General features: G+C 43.1%; 1 protein-coding gene across 1 annotated transcript in view; it reads right to left on the bottom strand.

Annotated features, from left to right (window-relative positions):
• sptbn2 (spectrin, beta, non-erythrocytic 2) overlaps positions 1-20,000 on the bottom strand; it is a 184,752-nt gene that overhangs the window by 74,294 nt on the left and 90,458 nt on the right. The window contains 5 exon segments of the mRNA XM_080749170.1: positions 2,923-3,040; positions 6,549-6,736; positions 8,864-8,976; positions 13,383-13,498; positions 18,094-18,174. Of these exon segments, the coding sequence (XP_080605296.1) occupies positions 2,923-3,040; positions 6,549-6,736; positions 8,864-8,976; positions 13,383-13,498; positions 18,094-18,174 (616 nt within the window).

Raw genomic sequence — 20,000 nt, 5'->3', positions numbered from 1 at the left:
AACTCCTTCTGTCTGGTGTCTGGCTTGGGGTAGACGGTTTGTCCTTTCCTACATTATCAGTAATAATGAGAAAGCAGTAATGGAGACGAATGTCCCTTTAAAAAGCCATTTCCCTGCGGTGAGAGGAGCAGGCATGGACCCAGAATCACTGCTGGCCCGGGACCAAACCCTGACCACAGGAACGGTTACTGAACAGCGTAGTACTTTGGACATCGTGTCCACACAGCTTCTTTACTTAATGCACTGTTGTTTACACATCATGATGCTCAGAGAATTCCACTTGTGGTTGGCTGGATCCTACTGTACCTTCCGAGCAGGCACGTGACCCTAACCCTCACAGAAACAAACTTTACAGTATTACCTGTATTGCGTCCAAGATCATCGGACTTCCCACCTCCACACTTGTATGTATGTGCTATGAATGATAAGGCCATGACACGCTTAGCACTGCCAATAACAAATGACACTGATCATCCTCTGTATCGCTACTTCCACCTCTTGCCATCGGGGCGTAGATACAGAACCTTGACGTGGCACAAGGTACGGTTTAGCAGGAATTCTGTCCCCTCAGCCATCGCTGCACTAAACAATCTGCTAAACAAGCTAGGATGGTTTTCTGTGAATAGTGGGGACCTGATGATGTGTCTTGTGATTGTGGTTTTGTGTTGTTTTTTGTGTTGAACAGACTTGTGAAGACAAATTTCCCCTCGGGGACAATAAAGATTATTATTATTATTATTAGTGGGTTGTGGTCCTCTCATGCCAGCCAGCGTGCCAGCCTGCCCGGCCTGGAGGGCAGACAGGTGGGCACAACTAAATACAGAAGCTCTGTGCCCGCCTCTGGCAGCTTGTCTGTAAACAATCTATATCTCCTTTCTTGTTTTGTGAAGAAGTGTTTGTTGACAGTGCACAAAGTACATCCATCCATTTGTATTGCAAAAAAGGTAAAGAAAAGGAAAACAGGGAAAAAAACATCCACTCTACAAGGATATGTTTTCCCCCAGCCGTGCTGCCAAGTTAAAACATATACCTCTATATTATAAATATTCACATTCAGTAAACTGACAGTAATCTGCCAGTATCCAAATCCTGGGTTCAAATACTATCTCAGATTCTATGCCAATGGTTCTCAACCTGTGGGTCGGGAACCCCAGGAGGGTCCCCAAATTATTTGGGGATGTTGCAACAATGTGCAACATTGTTTTCTCTCTCAACAGTAAACAAACCGACATAAAGTTTAAGTGTATAGAGGGTATGTGCACATTTCTAAAGTTTTCAATTTAAGGATGTTTTAATACCTCTAAAATGACAAATTAAACATTGGCCAAATTCTGTCAAATATCAGAGGCAGAAATTGTGAAAATAGCAGATCTACATGCTCACAACGCCTCGCAACGCGAGGCGTTGTGAGCATGTAGATCGGCTATTTTCACAATAGAACCGTGTTATTATTTTGGGGGGTCGCAGCCTGAAAAGGTTGAGAACCATTCTATGCCACCTGAAACAGTGGTTTTAATGAACGTCCATAAACATACCAAACAGTGGTTATAATGAACTAACAGAAACCTAACAAACAGTGGTTTTAATGAACTTCCAGAAACCTACCAAGCCTTGACTCCTCCAGAGAATATGAATGAAACCCCCTTCATGTATCTCTCACCTCTGACACATGGCAGACATATTGCCATGGATTGTGTGCAGCCTAAGTGGTGTAAAAATGAAGTCCTGTGAAGAATATTGAAGTGCGTGTGTCTGTGCTCTGTGGAGACCAGGCCGTGCTGAGCTCTTGGTCAGACGATCTATACATTTTAGACAGAAATAGGCCGTGCAGTCTCTCAATATGGATTCATTTCACATCTACACCTGCTATAAAACGTTGTGATCAATATTCTGTACTTTCCGGACAGTTATATTGAAGTATGTTCCTGTTGATTGTTGACCTCCTGCATAGAGGAAGGGGAGGGGGGTGGACTGGTTTGTTGAAAGTGTTATTATTTGCCATAAGGAAAGAAATCCTTTAAAAAAATCATTGATATGGTTACGTTGTTATATTTTGTCAATGTATTAAATTCTATATTAAAGGAGCTATAATGTTACTTTTTCTTGAAAAATGAACGCAAAAAAATAAACAATAATGTTTCGAAAATATTTTTAAAAGATTAAGCTTCATATATGTGTTTCTATTAAAAAACTAGACCAGGTCAACCTGGTTGTGCCAGACCCCGGTTCTGCCAACCCCCTGTCTGTCATCATCATTTATGACATCATGCCTTTTGTAGGCATGTCATCATCATGTCATCATCATATATACCCTTTATATAGAAAACCCGGACAGACAGACCGACATTTGCTTATGTAGGCCTACCCATTTCATGGGTCTGGCAATGACCACAAAAAGCGTAAAATAATGATAAAATAATCATTTTGGCCATTGTCAGCCAGACTCTGTTTACATCGCTTATCAATCCATATAAACTTTATATGGATTTATATTAAATATATTTATATTATAAAGGAATAGAAGAGGGATGTAAACAAAATCAGCCTGACAACGGCCAAAATGATTATTTTATCATTCTTTTACGCTTTTTGTGGTCATTTTTGAATAGAAACACATATATATTCTTTCTTTCTTTCTTTCTTTCTTTCTTTCTTTTGCTGTGTAAACAGCCCATAACACAAGTCTTCTCCACTGTGTCTTTTCTAAACTACATGTCACCCTCAGCTGTCTTACTCATCATTTTGTCTCACACTGCATGGTAATTCCTGTCCCTCTACCCTACCATACCATACAGTAACAGTACGTACCTTGTTGATGTCAGAGATGAGCTTGCCCTCTCTGGGCATGTAGACCTTCTGGTTGTTGGCTCTCATCTTACTCTGTCCCTCTACCCTACCATACCATACAGTAACAGTACGTACCTTGTTGATGTCAGAGATGAGCTTGCCCTCTCTGGGCATGTAGACCTTCTGGTTGTTGGCTCTCATCTTACTCTGGATGGTGAAGAGCAGGACCTCCAGGTTTCCCTTCTCTGTGAATCTGAGACACACACACACACATGTGCACACGCACACTCATTAATAGGAAGCATAGCTGATCTACAAGCTCTGCATTGCATCGTGATGCACTGTGAGCTTATATCAGATATGATATTTGAAATGTGTTTAGTTAGAGTGGGAGTTGTTAACCCATTTACAAGCTCTGCATTGCATCATGACGTGTTGTAAGCTGACAGATATGATATTTGAAATGTGTTTAGTTAGAGTGGGAGCACACACTGTACGCGGGCGGCTGCACAGCGTCGCGTCGCGGTATCGACGCACGTGAAGTGCCCCGCGGTAACCCCAACTGGATGTGGCGCGCTGCCACACAGCACATCCATTTCCCCCGGTGGGGAGAACCATGGGAGAACATGTTCACCGCGTGGTAACGCTGGACAAATAAAACAGTGGCGTATCGGCACGGCAGGCGAGGCAGGCGAGGCGGCAGACCCGCTGCTGCACGTGTCTGACGCCGCCGGTGTGGGTTAGTTCTTTGAAGATAATGGGGTTGTATGTTTTGATGCGCCGCTGCCGCGCCGCCTCCGCGTCCAGTGTGTGTTCCCCCAGGGGCGTCACACCAAATTCTGGGCCCTGGGTACAAGGATTCACTGTGGGCCCCCCATGAATGTTAACTATTGAAAAATAGCAGATCTACAAGCTCGCAGCGCGGCACCAGAGCTTGTAGATCTGCTATTTTTGAAAAATCGTGAACATGTGTGCAAGAAACTTATGTTTCTATGTCAGTGGTGCTCAAACGTTTTCATGTGAAGGACCCCCAAGATTATATGTATTTGGCCGCAGCTAGACCCCCATCTAAAAATATTTAGTTCCAGGGACCCCTCCCCGGAAGCAAAATTTGAGTTACAAATGTTCGCTTAAAAAATACATATTCAAAGATTTGCGCATATTTTTACGACTTTTCAAAAATAGCAGATCTACAAGCTCGCAGCGCGGCACTCGGTGCCGCGCTGTGAGCTTGTATATCTGCTATTTTTCAATAGCTAAAGTTACTATAGGGCCCCTCCACCTTGGGCCCTGGTAACTCAGTCCCACTTTCCTACCCCTTGTGACGCCCCTGTGTTCCCCTATAGCTGATCTACAAGCTCTGCATTGCAAGGTGACGTGCTGTGAGCTTATATCAGATATGATATTTGAAATGTGTTTAGTTAGAGTGGGAGTTGTTAAAAGTTACAGGATAATTGTGTAGGTTCAGTATGACAAGTTGAACTGATATCACATTGAACACAGAGGTATAAAGTTGTGATTTTGTGCAACATGTTTATAAATCATATTGTGATTTATTTTATTATTCAGAGACAGATTGCAGAACTCAGTGCGAAGAAAAACACTAAATGAAAGGCTGCTCTTCTAGATATGGATCAAGCTGCCACATTAGTCTGCAAAACGGCTGCATTTTTCAGAACACAATCATCTCCACAGCGTGTGTTTGACGTTATTATGGATGCTGAAGGTGAGTTCAGAAAGGTGTCATTTGTCTTCAGACAAGATAACACGTGTTTGGAACAGTGTTTATGAAACCCTGATATTTACCAAACGGGTTCTGTTGTGTCAGTGTTAATATGAGACGCTGACATGAGCTGATTACACACAAACAGTGAGTCTGAGAGCTGCTGTTATCACCTCAGAGAGCCTGGGGCGCTGAACTCTAAACTAGATGCTCAGCATTCCATGAGGAACACGCATACTGTACATGTAAAATACAGCATGCACTGAACAACACAGGATATGTAGTCTGTGTGTGTGTGTACAGTCTGTCTGTCTGTCTGTCTGTCTCTCTCTCTCTCTCTCTCTCTGTACGTGCATGCGTGTGTGTGCATGTGTGTGTGCATGTGTGTGTGCGTGCATGCGTGAGAGAGAGACTGTCAGCTACTAGTGTATACACACTAGCACCGAACATAACAGATCTGCAAGCTCAGAATACAAGCCAAATGAACACGTTTTGTGTTTACAGATCTGCTCATTCTGCTGCTGCTGTGTTTGGTGCGCCACCGTTGAAGGATGAAATATAAAACACACAGGCAGCAGAGAGAGAGAGAGAGAGAGAGGTGCATGACAACAGGGATTTAACTTTAGGTCTACTCGGGCCAATTTTGTGCAGAACTCAGCATGTTTTATGAACAACTGAACATGTGAAGTTGCCATTTTCGTTTCTCACTCTCCAATAATTTGAGTCACAGGTGCTGCCTACTGAAGATCTTTCTTTTTTTCTTTCTCTCAGGTTTTCGGGGCTAAAATGATGACAATTGTTAGGGCCCGGCCATAACTGGACCCTACTGGGTCGACCCAGCAGTTAAGGTCTTTGCACACTGCTGCGTTTTTCGTTGCGAAATGAGTTTTAGAGATAGAGAGAGCAAGGGACCCAGTGGTGCGCGAAACGGGCGGCAGCGTGCAAACGTGACTGAAGTGGCGTTTCCATAAAGCCACTTTTTGCGCATTAACGGCTTAATCGCAAAATGTTTTTATGGAAACACTTCAAAATGCGAATAAACTTTCATTATCCGCAAAAAAAGTTATCCGCTTGGAGGAGGAGGATTTTGAGCCTTTATCGAATTAACTAAATGCGCTTAAGTGAATGGAAACGGGTCAGACAATACATGCAAATAGATGATGACGTTCTAGGTCCATTTCCTCATCCCCTGCCGCTTTGTCCATGGTATAGCGTTAGCCTACAAAACAAACCTGTTGTTTGTTACACACGGAGTGACACGGACCATGTGTAAATTCCTCCCGTTTTCACCTCAAGCCATCGGTGGCGAGCGAACCCTTCCTCATCCCACGGTGTTGCGTGCCTGACGTGCCCAATCTACAAGCTCACAGGCACAGCAGCTCGCATCCACGTCTCCGCGCCGTGCTGTGAGCTTGCAGATCGGCCACCTGACCTTCCAGAGGACGCTAAAACTTGCACTGTGCAACTGCAGCGACGCGACCGCGGTTTTCCCGGTGAACTGGTAGCTTTATGTATTGAGAGGAACTCTTGCCAATTTCATAAGAGACTCGTCGCCAATTGTATTTAAAAGTTATTTGGGGCCATGATGATGATAACACCTTCTTCCCACTACTAGACAGCGACCGAGTCACAGCAGTCAGACATGCAGACGGTGCAGTGCTCAGGTTCGGTCTGATAAAAATCAGCCCGATCAACTCTTGCGACGTCGCTAATTCGAATGACACCCGCAAATGGAAACATGCTAAATTCGCTTTGTCTTAATGCGTATTTCTGATAATACGCTTCCCTAATTCGAATAAGTTTATGGAAACGCCACTTGAGATAACGTGAGGTAGATGTTTTTATTCTCGCGCTCCGAAATTCACTCCGATATTCGGCCCGAAAAACGCAGCAGTGTGCAAAGACCTTTAGGGCCTTCATTTTCAGACCCGTTGAGAACTCTAGGGTTAGGTTTAGGGGTAACTCACTTTGGGGGGTTTCTCCACGGTACGGTAGGAGTTGGGGTCAGGGTAAGGGGTTAGGTTTTGGGGTAACTCACTTGGGGGGTTTCTCCACGGTACGGTAGGAGTTAAACGCCTGCAGCTGGTTCTGCACGGCGCTCAGAGAGTTGGCCAGCTGCCGGTCGTTGAGCGTCAGGATGGTCTGCTCGATCCACTGCAGCAGCTCTGAGGCCAGCGTCTCATAGTTCTGGATCAGCTGGTCAGCCTCTAGAGCGTAGTCCAGAACCTGGGGGGAGCAGGAAGGAAGGGGTTAACATGGCTTCAATGTTTTCAGGCCAAGGACCCCCTTAGCTGAGAGAGAGAGATGAAGCAGGGACCCCCTCTACATATTGTTGCGACCGTAAGGTCGCAGTTACTATCAAAACCTCCACCGGCTGTCAGTCAGTCAGTCTGTCTGTCTGTCAGTCTGTCAGTCACACGTCAAACGTCACACTTCTCCTCCATCTAGCGCCACCATCTGGCCATTTTTTGAAAACACATTTTTGGACACTGCTCCTACAGATTTTGCCCTACAATCCAAACATGGTGCAACGTTGCTGCTGGGGGGCCTGCAGCAGTGATTACAGCAAACCCAGGACGTTTGAAGGGAGCTGCCTTGTTCTGCAGGCTGTGGATTATGTTGTGTCTGTCTGTCTGGCGCGATGAGGTCACATTGGCACTGTTGACACTGTGACATCACATTGCTGGCATGATGCCTTATTTCTAGGGGTGTAACGATACATTTTAACTGATACGATGCATGGACGATATTGGTTCGTTCATGGCGATACGATGCGATTCGATACAATGATTTAAAATCAATATAGTAACTATTTAGCAAAGAAATTAAATCTGTGTAAAACGTGTAAAAAATATATAATTTTGGAAGTAAACGCTGTGATTATCTAGCAAATAAATGGACATTATATTTCAACACATACTGTATGGACAAACCTGCACCTTGACATGAACACAGAGATTACACACATTTATTGATAGACCAAGAGTAGCTATATGGAGGAATGGAAAGGTAATTAAACCCCTCTTTTTAATTTTCCCTATTAAAATTGCCAAATACAAGGCACAAATACTTAGTTTCCATAAAATCAATTATTTGCATTGCAAAAGGATTCGATACCGATTACTGCATTTTAAAACGAACGATACGATACAAAGCCAAAACGGTATTTTGCTTTTGCAAACGATTAGTAGATCATTGCTAATTAAAATCGATTTTTCGATTCAGTTACTATATCGTTACAGTCCTACTTATTTCCCTTGTATTTCCCTATCCATTGTGAGGTGAACTTTTGAATGATCCGTCTGGGAGGGTCATACTACTTTACTGTGCTTTACGTTATGGGGATGTCTTTAATGTCGCTTGGTGAAGGAAAATGATTCGGTTCTGTAACTTAAGGTCTGCTAAGTTGTTTTGTGTGGATATTTCGTGAAATAAATGCTTAAGCCAGTGTTTCTAAACCTTTTTTTCTGCATGGGCACACTTTTCATGTCCCAAGAATCCATGGGCACACCAACATAATATGGGGGTGTAAATATCGTCACTGTCGCAAGAAACCTTGTATCTCCAAGTTTCAAATGTGTATGTTTCTTCGTAAAGTAAAGCCCTGCTTCATCATACAAGGCTGTCGCACAACAGTAGTGAAAACAGCAGATCTAGAAGCTCAGGGGCACAGTGGTTGAGAAACACTGGCTTAAGCTATACAGTACAGTTGTGTGAATGTATGACATTTAGTGACAACAGTTGTCACAAATCCCAGCGTAACACTAGACACGTTGTGTTAAATGACACGCATGTGATACCGAAAAGCCCACATGCCATGCACGCACACACGCGCGCGCACGCACACGCACACGCACACACACACACACACACACACACACACACACACACACACACACACACACACGTTTGTATTACTAGCTAAACTTGTGACAACACCCTGGCCGTGAAGCCAGAGTTACACTCAGTTGGGCAGCGGGTGTTTTGTGCACCGGAAACGTCAGATCTACAAGCTCGTACAACGCATCACAAAGCATTGTGAGCTTGTAGATCAGCTATTTTCGATGCAACTTCACATGCACACACGCATACACGCACACATACACGCACACATGTATAACTCAAGCATAAATCCTAATCCTAACATGAATCTTTTCATAATTTTAAGACAAACTAAAGACTATTTTTTAACCAAATTGTCTTGTGAGGAGAACCAAGTCATCACTGTTTGTTTCTCAAATTCTACTACACGTGTTGGTAAATGTGTCACAAATACAGTAATACAAGACCACACGCACGCACGCATGCACGAACGCACAGGCACACATGCATGAGCACATAGCAGCGTCTAACCTTGCCAATGCGCTTGCCCTCCACGGCCAGAGCCTTCATCTTGGAGAAGTAGTGGTAGTAGGTGGCCACATAGGTGATGATGGACTTCTCATCAGGCTGGTCCACGTTCACATCTGGAGAGAGATGCACAGCACACACACATCTGGATCAATGTCAGCGCTCACATCTGCATGGTCAACACAAACATCTGCTCGGTGATGTGATGTCCTCTCTACAAGCTCCTCTACATCTGAACACCTCCTGCCTGCTCGTCTATAAGCCAGGGATCATGAGCGGTCAGCTGCTCCTTATTGAGAAATAAAACCAAAGACAGGGTGATTAGACCCTGACCCCCACGACGCCCCCCTGACCTTCTGACCCCGTCCAGCAGAGGGGTCTTAATCAGCCTGAGAGGGTTTATAGTTTTCTGGGGGGTTTGTTTCTCAGTAACGAGCAGGTGACCGCTCGTTGTTCTGATTATCACACAGCTACTTAGTAAAGAAAGAAAATGTATGAACTGGTACAAAATTATAACAACCAAACGATTTCCACGGATTTTAAGAGGATTGCGTTGCTTGCGCTAAAGGAAAACGGTTCATTATATTATGCTAGGTTTAGTGTAACTGTTTAACAGTGAAATGACAATGTGTGTTTGTTTGGCAAACAAAAGCACTGCGGATAGTTTGACAGAGTGATTATTCAGGATCGCTGAATTGTCTGACCGGGCCGTGTAATTATCAAAGACAAAGCGCACATGAGTTTGCCCTACCGAAGGCCAGGACTGTGGTTCCCTAGCATCCTTTAAAAATCGCCCTGAAAACCCACTTACAGGCGGCAGCCGTTCGCAACTGGCAATAACAAACCTAGTCCAGCCTCCCCTGACCCTTCTTTGTATTTACCTACAGTATATATTTTTTGCACTGTTTATTTTATTTTCATTTACTTTTTCTTTACTATATCTACTGCATATTACTGTGTTCTATCCGTCTGTCATTCAATGTTATATGAGATACTTCAATGGTTTCCTATGGAAATAAGCTTAGTCTTTTCTAGGATCTCCTTTTAGTTGACCTTGTACCAGTGAACTGTACCGCCATGAAACTGTACCTTTTCCTATGCAAACTTCTAATAAAGTCTTCATATTTCAATTTCACTTCAATTTCATATCCACACAACATGCCTTTCATAATTATGGGACCCAACATAGGTGTCAAACTCTTCACCATCTAATATTAATTCATACGCCATCACACGCTGAAAACAGCAGATCTACAAGGTGCACCACGCTGAAAATAGCAGATCTCTACTAGGGCATTCACGAATAGTGATTTTTAGTATTCGAATTATTCGACCTCAAAGTATTCGAATAGTTGAATATTTGACAGGACTGGCCAAACTGGCCATATATTAAGTAAGCAAGAGGCAAACATTGTGAAAATAGCAGATCTACATGCTCACTGCTATTTTCACAATATTTATCTGTGGAACCGAGTCACATTAAATGTAATACCTACAATTCCAAGTGCTTGTCAGGGTTCTTATGACTTCTTATCAAGCCAACCTTTATAAACCATGAAGAAATATTATGTTTTTAAAGACAAAACAATAAAAAAATAAGCGAATATTCGACTTCGGTGATCAACGTCGAATAGTGACTTTGATATTAGAATATTCGAATATATTTGAATATTTGGTGAATGCCCTAATCTCTCCAAGGCACACAACCGCACCACTGTGTAAATGGGTCTTAATGGCATGTGAATGTGAGCTTCCAAGCTGTAATCAATTCCCGTAATCCTCGACAATTTAACACCCAGTCAACAAAGAACGCTGGCTTAGCGCGGACAGACAGGGTGTCATGATCTCCCCCCAGGGGGGTCTCACGTCCCTCCGTGGGGTTTGTAGGGTAGTGGGACGACTTAACCTATTCAGAACGGGTACACAGTATTGTGTGTCATTATTTTATGCTTTAACTATTGAAAAATAGCAGATATACAAGCTCACAGCGCGGCACCGAGTGCTGAACAACCGAGTGCTGAACAATCGTGAAAATTAGAATTTTGACACGATTCTATAAGTGTCTTTTGAAAAACCTATGTTTCTATGTCAGCAATCTGGCCAGCCATCGTCAAAGAAAAGGTCCTTTTCACTTAACTGGAGCTCAGTTAGTTACTCAGTTAGTTACTATGTCAGTGGTTCTCAAACGTTTTCACGTCAAGGACCCCCAAAATGATATGTATTTGGCCACGGACCCGCATCTCAAAATATTTCGTTCCAGGGACCACCCCCAGAAGCAAAATGTGAGTTACAAACGTTCGCTTTGAAAATACATATATTCAAAGATTTGCACATCACATTTTCACGACTTTTTCCAAAAAATAGCAGATCTACAAGCTCGCAGCGCGGCACTCGGTGCCGCGCTGTGAGCTTGTATATCTGCTATTTTTCTACTGGTTAAAGCATTCAATAATTCTAGGCCCTAAATGGGTTAAGGTTTGAATTCAAGTAGCGTTACATACAATACCAGATCAGCTTGAGACGCAATGTAAACACATTCAGTGCAATTCAACCCCGAACAGAGCAGAGAACAATGGAGGATATGCGAGTCCAGGTTGTGTCACGGCTGGGAGGACAACACTTAACTCATTTAGAACGGGTAACACAATATGGTGTATTATTATTTTATGCTTTAACTATTACAAAATAGCAGATCTACAAGCTCCCAGCGCGGCACCGAGTGCCGCACTGCGAGCTTGTAGATCTGTTATTTTTGATAAATCTTGAACATTAGAATTTTGACCATATTTTGACCCGATTCTGTAAGTGTCTTTTGAATCCTTCTAAGGTTTTTTTTTTTTGAAAAACCTATGTTTCTATGTCAGTGGTTCTCAAACTTTTTCACGTCAAGGACCCCTAAAATTACATGTATTTGGCCCCCCTCCCCCATCTCAAAACATGTTGTTCCAGGGACCCCCCAGAAGCAAATATTTGAGTTACAAATGTTCACTTTTAAATAGATATATTCAAAATGACTTTTCAAAAATGGCAGATCTACAAGCTCGCAGCGCGGCACTCGGTGCCGCGCTGTGAGCTTGTATATCTGCTATTTTTCAATAGTTAGAGCATAAAATAAAGGTTAAAGTGGTTAAAATCGAACGCGACTCGGCGCGTTCCCGGTCTTTGAAGGTTAAAGACGGAGGGCCTGAAGGAGAAGAGGATCACGTTCTACTGTAGTTCTGAGGCCACATCGCACTGTAAGCACAACAACCCACACCTCGGTGAGTCACTGCTGGGACTTTGATTTGTGTGGAGAGATTCAGACCAGCGGTTCCCAAATAAACAGAATAAATAAATAAAATGAAGATGAAAAATCATCCTCATTTGAGTTTTTCCACCGTCATGCATGCTTTCAGCACATCTTTGTCACCGATCTATAAATCAATGCTTTCCCCATAAAGCCTATACACAAATCTCAAAGACTAAACCAAACAAAAACCTAAACTATAAAATTCCTAAAACTAAAGGGGCACCATTTTTTGAGACCATTGATTTGCTGCGCTTTTCGCATCATCTTGTCTGAATGTCGCAGTGGGTGAATGTAACAATTAAAAATAAATCATACGAAAATACGTACTGTACTACTCATGCACTGGTGAACTACTGTAGCCTGGTTGCCAGCCTGTTTGCTCCGTTCCGCGATCTGTTTTCTCTCTCCCGGAGGTGGGACATAGAGGCGGGATTCACACAGCCGTGGCTTCCGATTGGTCTTAGTTGATGTCTGTCAAACACACCAGTGTGTATTGGCTGGCTGATGACGCAGCTACCCTAACCCTACTTTGATTCGTTGGAACAACACCACGTGGCTTTCCAGCCACCGCGGCTTCCGATTGGTCTGTGGTGCAGGGCGGGACCAGTCTGTATTGGCTGGCTGATGACGTAGCTACCCTAACCCTGCTCTGATTCGTTGGAACAACACCCAATCAGCAATGACCTCGCGACGTCTCAACGGACATTCAGAAATGCGAGTCAAGTGAGTAATTTCCAGACTGTGATGCGGAGAGACAAAACAGATCGTGGAACGGAGCAAACAGGCTGGGACCAGGCTAGAACTACGGTATGTCCAGCGTCATTTCAACACACATTCAGGGTCCAACTGTTTGGTGAGGCCCAGTTCCTTTCTCTATAGTAAGTTAAATCAGCTTGGTGAGGCCCAGTTCTTCTCTATAGTAAGTTATATCAGCTATAAGGCCCAGTTCTTCTCTATAGTAAGTTATATCAGCTATAAGGCCCAGTTCTCAGTCATATCAACCCACCTTCAGGGTCCAGTAGCTTGGTGAGGCCCAGTTCTTACCTTCAGGGTCCAGCAGCTTGGTGAGGCCCAGTTCTTACCTTCAGGGTCCAGTAGCTTGGTGAGGCCCAGTTCTTACCTTCAGGGTCCAGCAGCTTGGTGAGGCCCAGTTCTTAAGCTATATCATCTATAAGGAAGGCCTAATTCTTCTCTATAGTAAGTTATATCAGCTTGGTGAGGCCCAGTTCTTACCTTCAGGGTCCAGTAGCTTGGTGAGGCCCAGTTCCTTCTCGGCCACGTTGAAGGCGTTCTGCAGGTTGTAGTGGGCATTGTTCCTTTTCAGGGTGTCAAACTCAATCAGGTCGGATCTGTGGAGGAGAGGAGAGGAGAGGAGAGGAGAGGAGAGGAGAGGAGAGGAGAGGAGAGGAGAGGAGAGGAGAGGAGAGGAGGGGAGATGGTTTTAATCTGGTCTGATCTCAAGAGAGATAAACAGTAGCAAGTTGCAAGTTGACAAGAAAATAAAAACATAGTTCATGTAGTGCCTCAAACTAAAATATCTTTCAAGGCACTCGGGTGGTGCAGTGGTTAAGTAAAGCTCCTGGTTGTCGCAGGTATGATTTCAGGCCAGGCCAGCAATGTGTGGAAGTTCAAGACACCTAAGCCCTAACTGCTCTGCACTCCTCTGTAGGCAGCACTCAGCTGCATGGGTGAAGCTGAAAATTAAGTTCCACCGTGCATGGGATAACAGTTGTGTAAAAATATAAAAATAAAGGCTGGGACATCATTTGTCAGTGGGTAGTGTTGAAGGTTCAGTGTTAACTAGGGCATTGTCACTAGGGCATTAGCCAAAATGTCGACCAGTCGACTTCATTACACAAGTCGACTGCCACCAGAGAAAGTCGTAAAATAACATAATAGTCAATAATATTCACTGGTTGCAGTGTAATCTATAATATTAACATCTAAACAAAAGCCTTATTAAGGGAGAAAGGATCACTTAAGCCTATTCTATGGAGTCCAGAGTTAAGTCATTTGGGGGTTTTGTCCCCTGTTTTTGCCCCAGGCCCCAGCCCCCTGTTCATATAAGCGACTCTGGTTATGTGGTTATGTTTTTATGTAAAGTCGCTTGTAAATATAGGTAGTGGCAGATTGTGTCTTTTGGGGGGTAGGGACTTGTTTCTAAAGTGTATTTGATTTCGGTCTTGTTTTCGTTGTCCCGACCGCTTTGTTTCTCTCACAAAATCTGGCAACGCAGAAGTGCCATGAAAGAGCTTACATTTCAGTCCCTGTGACCACGCCTACTTTAATGAGCCACTCTGCTTCCTGTCCTCTACTTTGCATGGAGGATGAGAACAATGGACCATAGGAGATCATGGTGGATGAGAACAATGGACCATAGGAGATCATGGAGGATGAGAACAATGGACCATAGGAGATCATAGAGGATGAGAACAATGGACCATAGGAGATCATGGAGGATGAGAACAATGGACCATAGGAGATCATGGAGGATGAGAACAATGGACCATAGGAGATCATGGAGGATGAGAACAATGGACCATAGGAGATCATGGAGGATGAGAACAATGGACCATAGGAGATCATGGAGGATGAGAACAATGGACCATAGGAGATCATGGTGGACTGAGATAGGATAGATAGAGAGGAGCTCCTTCCCTTTGGGCAACAGGAAGACTCCACTCCACTTCAATTTACTTTACCATATATCCACCTCTTTCCGCGGGAATTTACTGGAGAATTGTTTCCACCACACTTCCGGTTAACAGCAGACATACAAGCTCACGTGGCGTCGCAGATGCAACTGTTGTGAGCTTGTAGATCACACTCGGCTGCGGCGCCGGAAGCTCCGTGCAACTTCTGCGCAATGCACTATGGGATGTTGGAAAGTTGTGGATAAAATCATCCTCATTGGAGCGACGTGTGTACTGTACTGTACTGTACTGTACTGTACTGTACTGTACTGTACTGTAGGCCCCAGAGCCCATGGTGGCATCAGCCTTTCTATGTCTAAGTACTTTACCACAACACTGAGCCAACATGCTCTTCAGGCTCTCAGTGAAACAAACAGTGACTGATGTCTGTGGAAACCAGTTAAATACCTTTACTCATGTACTGTGCTTAAGCGCAATTAATTATTTTTTTACTTGCATTTTCAGTACTTAAACAGTACATACTTCTAATTCCACTACATATAAGAGGAAAATATTACAATTGTTTTTTACTCCAATATTACTTGACAGCTATAGTTACTAGTTACTTTGTACAATTAGATTATATACATTAACTAATTAAGCCCTGTTTTATTCCTTGGTTCTATTCGGACATATCAGATTTATCAGTTCTTTTAGAAAGATTTTGAGACATTTTGAAAAGAATAAACACATTTTAACAGGTACTTTTAACATTGATTAGACCCCCTACTTTGATGTGTCATGGCTGTTAGTGTCCTAACCACCCATCCCCAGCAGAGGGGGCTAACGGGTCGCCGGGCAGGCCATATGGCTCGTCTGCACATTAAATAAATGGGTTATTATTTTAGTGATCTGGGTCAACGCGCACCCAAAGTTACTTCCATCCATTCTGACCAGAAACTGCAGACAGTTTGAGAAAGAACAGGAGGAGGTGGAGTTCAATATATTTTTATACTCACATCGTGGTATTAACTATAAGCCCTGTAGACTTTAATTGTCCTACATTAAAGCACATATAGGGGAGAACATAGACCATCTACAAGCTCACAATGCAAGGCAAAAGTGACATGTTTCTGTGACATGTGTTTTGCTTGACCACCTTAAAGGAGTAGTTCACCCCCAAAATGACTTTTTTTCTATTGATTACTCATGCCATGGAGACTAGAGTTCAATAATATTTTTAGTTTTTTGTCACATTCCTAAGACAAAAATGTGATTTGAGTAAATGTACCCCCATTGATTCCGGATGGGGACCCGTTTCGAAACGGGTCCCCATCCGGAACGAATGGGGGTAAATTTATTGTTATCACATTTTTGTCTTAGGAATGCGAACTACTCCTTTAAGCCCCTTTTCGACTGCAGCTTTAGCACCACACCACACCACACTACACCGCACCACACCACACCACATAAAAATATCTACATTTTCCATTACACAAAAGTACCCCTATCGGTAAGAAACAAATTGACCCTTTTAACTGTGATTATAATACAATATAAATTTGTATTGCAACTATCCTAAATTATAATACATTATAACTGTGATTATAATACACTATAAAGTATGAATGTATTACTATGATAATTATAATACACTATAATATATTATAACAGTGATTAGTGTGGGCAGTGTGGTGTGGAGTGGTGTGGAGTTGGGCCAGTGGAAAAGGGGCTTTAGACAGATTATAGTTTTGATAGTTTTGATCCACCTGTTTCTGTGGGAATTTACTGTAGAATTATGTGTGGGACACATCCGGTGAACAGCAGACATACAAGCTCACGTCGCGTCGCAGATGTGACTGCTGTGAGCTTGTAGATCACACTCGGCTCGGCTGCGGCACAGGGACTGGTGTCACACCTTATGCACTATGGGACGCTGTAAACTTGAGGATAGTTTTTTTCCCTAAGGCAAAGCTAATAGAACATACCTGTAAGGCTGGGCTGACCCCGTCTGATGTTTACCTGCTATTCTAGTTTCTGTGAAGCACTACAATGTTCTCTTTGCATTCTATTTACATCATAATTATAATAATACCTGGAATTTATGTATATGGCACTTCTCTAAGTACCCTGTGTCTGCTTTGAGGTATGTCAACATGTTTGCACAGAATCATCAAGTCTCTTTCTGGACTATTTCTCATTGAGGTTCCAGCTGTCATCCTGTGTGTTGTCAATGTGACATCAGTCCAGCTCATCGTACACTGTCTGCTGTCCTTATTGTGACCAGACAGCCTGCTTTAGTTTACAGTTTTATGTCCCAGTTTTCAGCAGTTACAACCAAATTGTCTTTTTTTTTTTTTTTTTTTTTTTTTTTTATCCCACGATTTTTGTAACCCATTTTTTCACCCAGTGCCAATTGCCTAAGCTGTGATCCTGGGCTCTACTCTCCCTCTGCCAACCTGGGGAGGGCCCCGAACTGAGCTCATGCTTCCTTCAATGCATGAGGAGTGAGCAGGCCGCTTCTTATCACCTGACAGGGGGAGCTTCCCCGGTTGGATGTAGCGCGTGGAAGGAACACGTTATTCCAACCAGTTCCATTCCCCTCCATCAGGCGCCCCGGCTGGCCAGGGGGAGGCTTTATAGAGACCAGGATTACTGCATGTTTTTGTGAGGGTATCTACCCTAGGAGACACGGGGAGAACATGCAAACTCCACACAGAAAGGCCCTTTTGCCAACCCCACCTAGGGTGTGGGCACTGATGACGCGGAGGAGGGAACACGCCCCCAGCACCCACAGTGTCCCCCGGCGGGAATCGAACCCAGGACCTTCTAGCTGTGAGGCGACAGCACTACTGACTGCGCCACCGTGCCCCCTCAACCAAATTGTCAATTAGAACAATAATATTCTCAGACATTCTCAGGCCTAACAAAACACCATCACATAAAAAAAAGAACAGTGCTTTGTGTGTGTGAAAGTGTTGCCTGTATGCAACGACCTTGGTGCGTGTGCATGTGTGCACTGTGCGTGCTTGAACATGTATGCACATTCATTTAAGCGCACTGGGTTTGGGGGGGCTGAAACTATGGTATTCCTACTAGTTATTCTGTATTCTATATAACTTTAACATAGCAACATCATTGTGAAGTACATGCGTTCATGCATGCACACGCTGGGGCTTCAAGGGTAAAATGTTGTGAACCAATTATAACGCTAAAATACTCTGTCTGGCTGTCAGTCAGTCAGTCACATGGTACCACTAGCAGCAGCAGCAGTAGGGAGAAACTCCAGGAGTGAGTGTTTGACCTCTGACCTGTGTTTGTGCACGATGGCGTTGAAGGCCAGGCCGTCCCTCCAGCTGGTGGTGAAGTTATGGACGTTGACGTTAGGGTATCTGTGGAGAGAGAGAGGTCAGAGGTCAATAAACATTAGGGTATCTGTGGAGAGAGAGAGAGGAGTTCAGAGGTGATTAATCATTAACTGACTCCCAGGAGGACTGTACTTTACTGTACTGTACTGTACAGTCAGTCAGAGACAGAAATAGCATGAACTGTATGTACTGGACTGTAGCAGCATTTTATGTTTAAATTAACATCCACTTCCAAATAAGATGTTGACGATTACAAAAAGAATGTGGCTGTTTTCGCTTAATGACAGTTTGAAGCAGTGGTTCTCAACCAGTGGTCCGGGGACCACCAGTGGTCCTTTATTCTTTACATTGATCCCCATTAGCTTCCACTGTCACTACTAGTCTTCCCAGCTAAATGATGTTAACTCTTGAGAGCGTTTTTTCGTGTGTCTTGTCGCATGCGGTAAAAACTCATTGACTCCTTTTATGACTCCTTTTCGGATCCGCAGTGTGGATTCCGCACAGCCTTGCACACCAAATCCAATGTGTTTTAATGTGTTTGAAAACTTGAAACATTATGGTACATTCTGCATAATGAGTAATTTTACTTTTGTACTTTTAAGTACATTTTCACAACAATACTTTTGTATTTTAACTCAAGTACATTTTGAATTCCAGACGTTTACTTGTACCAGAGTATTTCTAAATTGCAGTGTTGATACTTTACTTAAGTAAAACATTTGAGTACTTTTCCCACCACTGTTAATGTGTGCACCGCAGGCTGCTTGTGCAGAGAGGTGTTCTGTTCTGTTCTGTCCTGTTCTGTTCTGTTCTGTTATGTTCTGTTCTGTTCTGTTCTGTTATGTTCTGAGCAGCCCTAAAAACCCAGAGTAGCTTGAAGCGTCCTCTGTGTGTCTCTACGCTGCCCCAGGCCACTCCGTCTTCCACTTGGAAGAAAACAGCATTTATCTGCTTCAAATAACACCTGTTCTCTATTGGAGGTGGCCTGATGCACTGTGCTTTTAGTTTGAGTCTAGTTTTAGTCTACTAAATATGAATCTACAGTTGCTTTTGTCGATGAAAAAGTATGTTGGCGGTGCCTTGATGCTGTCACAATGGCAGATTTTACACTTTTTTTTCCCTGTTTGTTGACGGAATTGTCAATGTATTTAGTCTTAGATTTAGTTATCATAGATTAGTTTTTATTGAGTTCTTCTTTAGTTTTTTCTGTGGGAAAAATTTAGTTGACGGACATAGATTTCCATTCCAGTTGAAAAGCATTGTCAGAACCCGCTGCATGGGGCAGTATCAACGTTTGGCACCGTAGGAACATCAATTATTTTATATTTCATGAAGAGGGTCAACATGGGTGTCCTCCTGGTAAAACTAATCTTTGGATCTGAGAAGCACTAGTGGAGCTTTAATGCATAATAATCTATTATATAATGATGATAATAAAACATAATATTTTCATACATAGACAGGTGGCTCAAAGTGCTTCACGGCACAGTGGAAAAAGCCATACATTAAAAACTCAAATTAAAAAACATAATTGTTCAATACAATGGAATCACCTCATAAATAAAATATTAATTAAAGGAGATGGGTTTTAAAACATGTTGACTGTGCTTTCCTCACTGATTTCTCAGCGTAATGTATTCCACAGATATGGGGGAATAATTAATAAACGCAGCAGCAGCAGCAGCACCAATTTCCTTCTGGGTTTTGTAAACATTAATAAACCAGTAACTACAGCTAAACCAGTTAGCAGGAGTAGGGATGTATAATGATACAACATATCCTTAGTGAGTCAGTGAGCTAGGGCATTCAGGGCATTTTTATTTATTTTTTATTGTTTTCTCTTTAAAAAA

This window comes from Nannobrachium achirus, assembly GCF_963921795.1.
Source record: "Nannobrachium achirus genome assembly, chromosome: 19".
NCBI classification, from domain to species: domain Eukaryota; kingdom Metazoa; phylum Chordata; class Actinopteri; order Myctophiformes; family Myctophidae; genus Nannobrachium; species Nannobrachium achirus.
The sequence above is the reverse complement of the archived record's forward strand: the minus strand, read 5'-3'. Positions and strand labels throughout refer to the sequence as shown.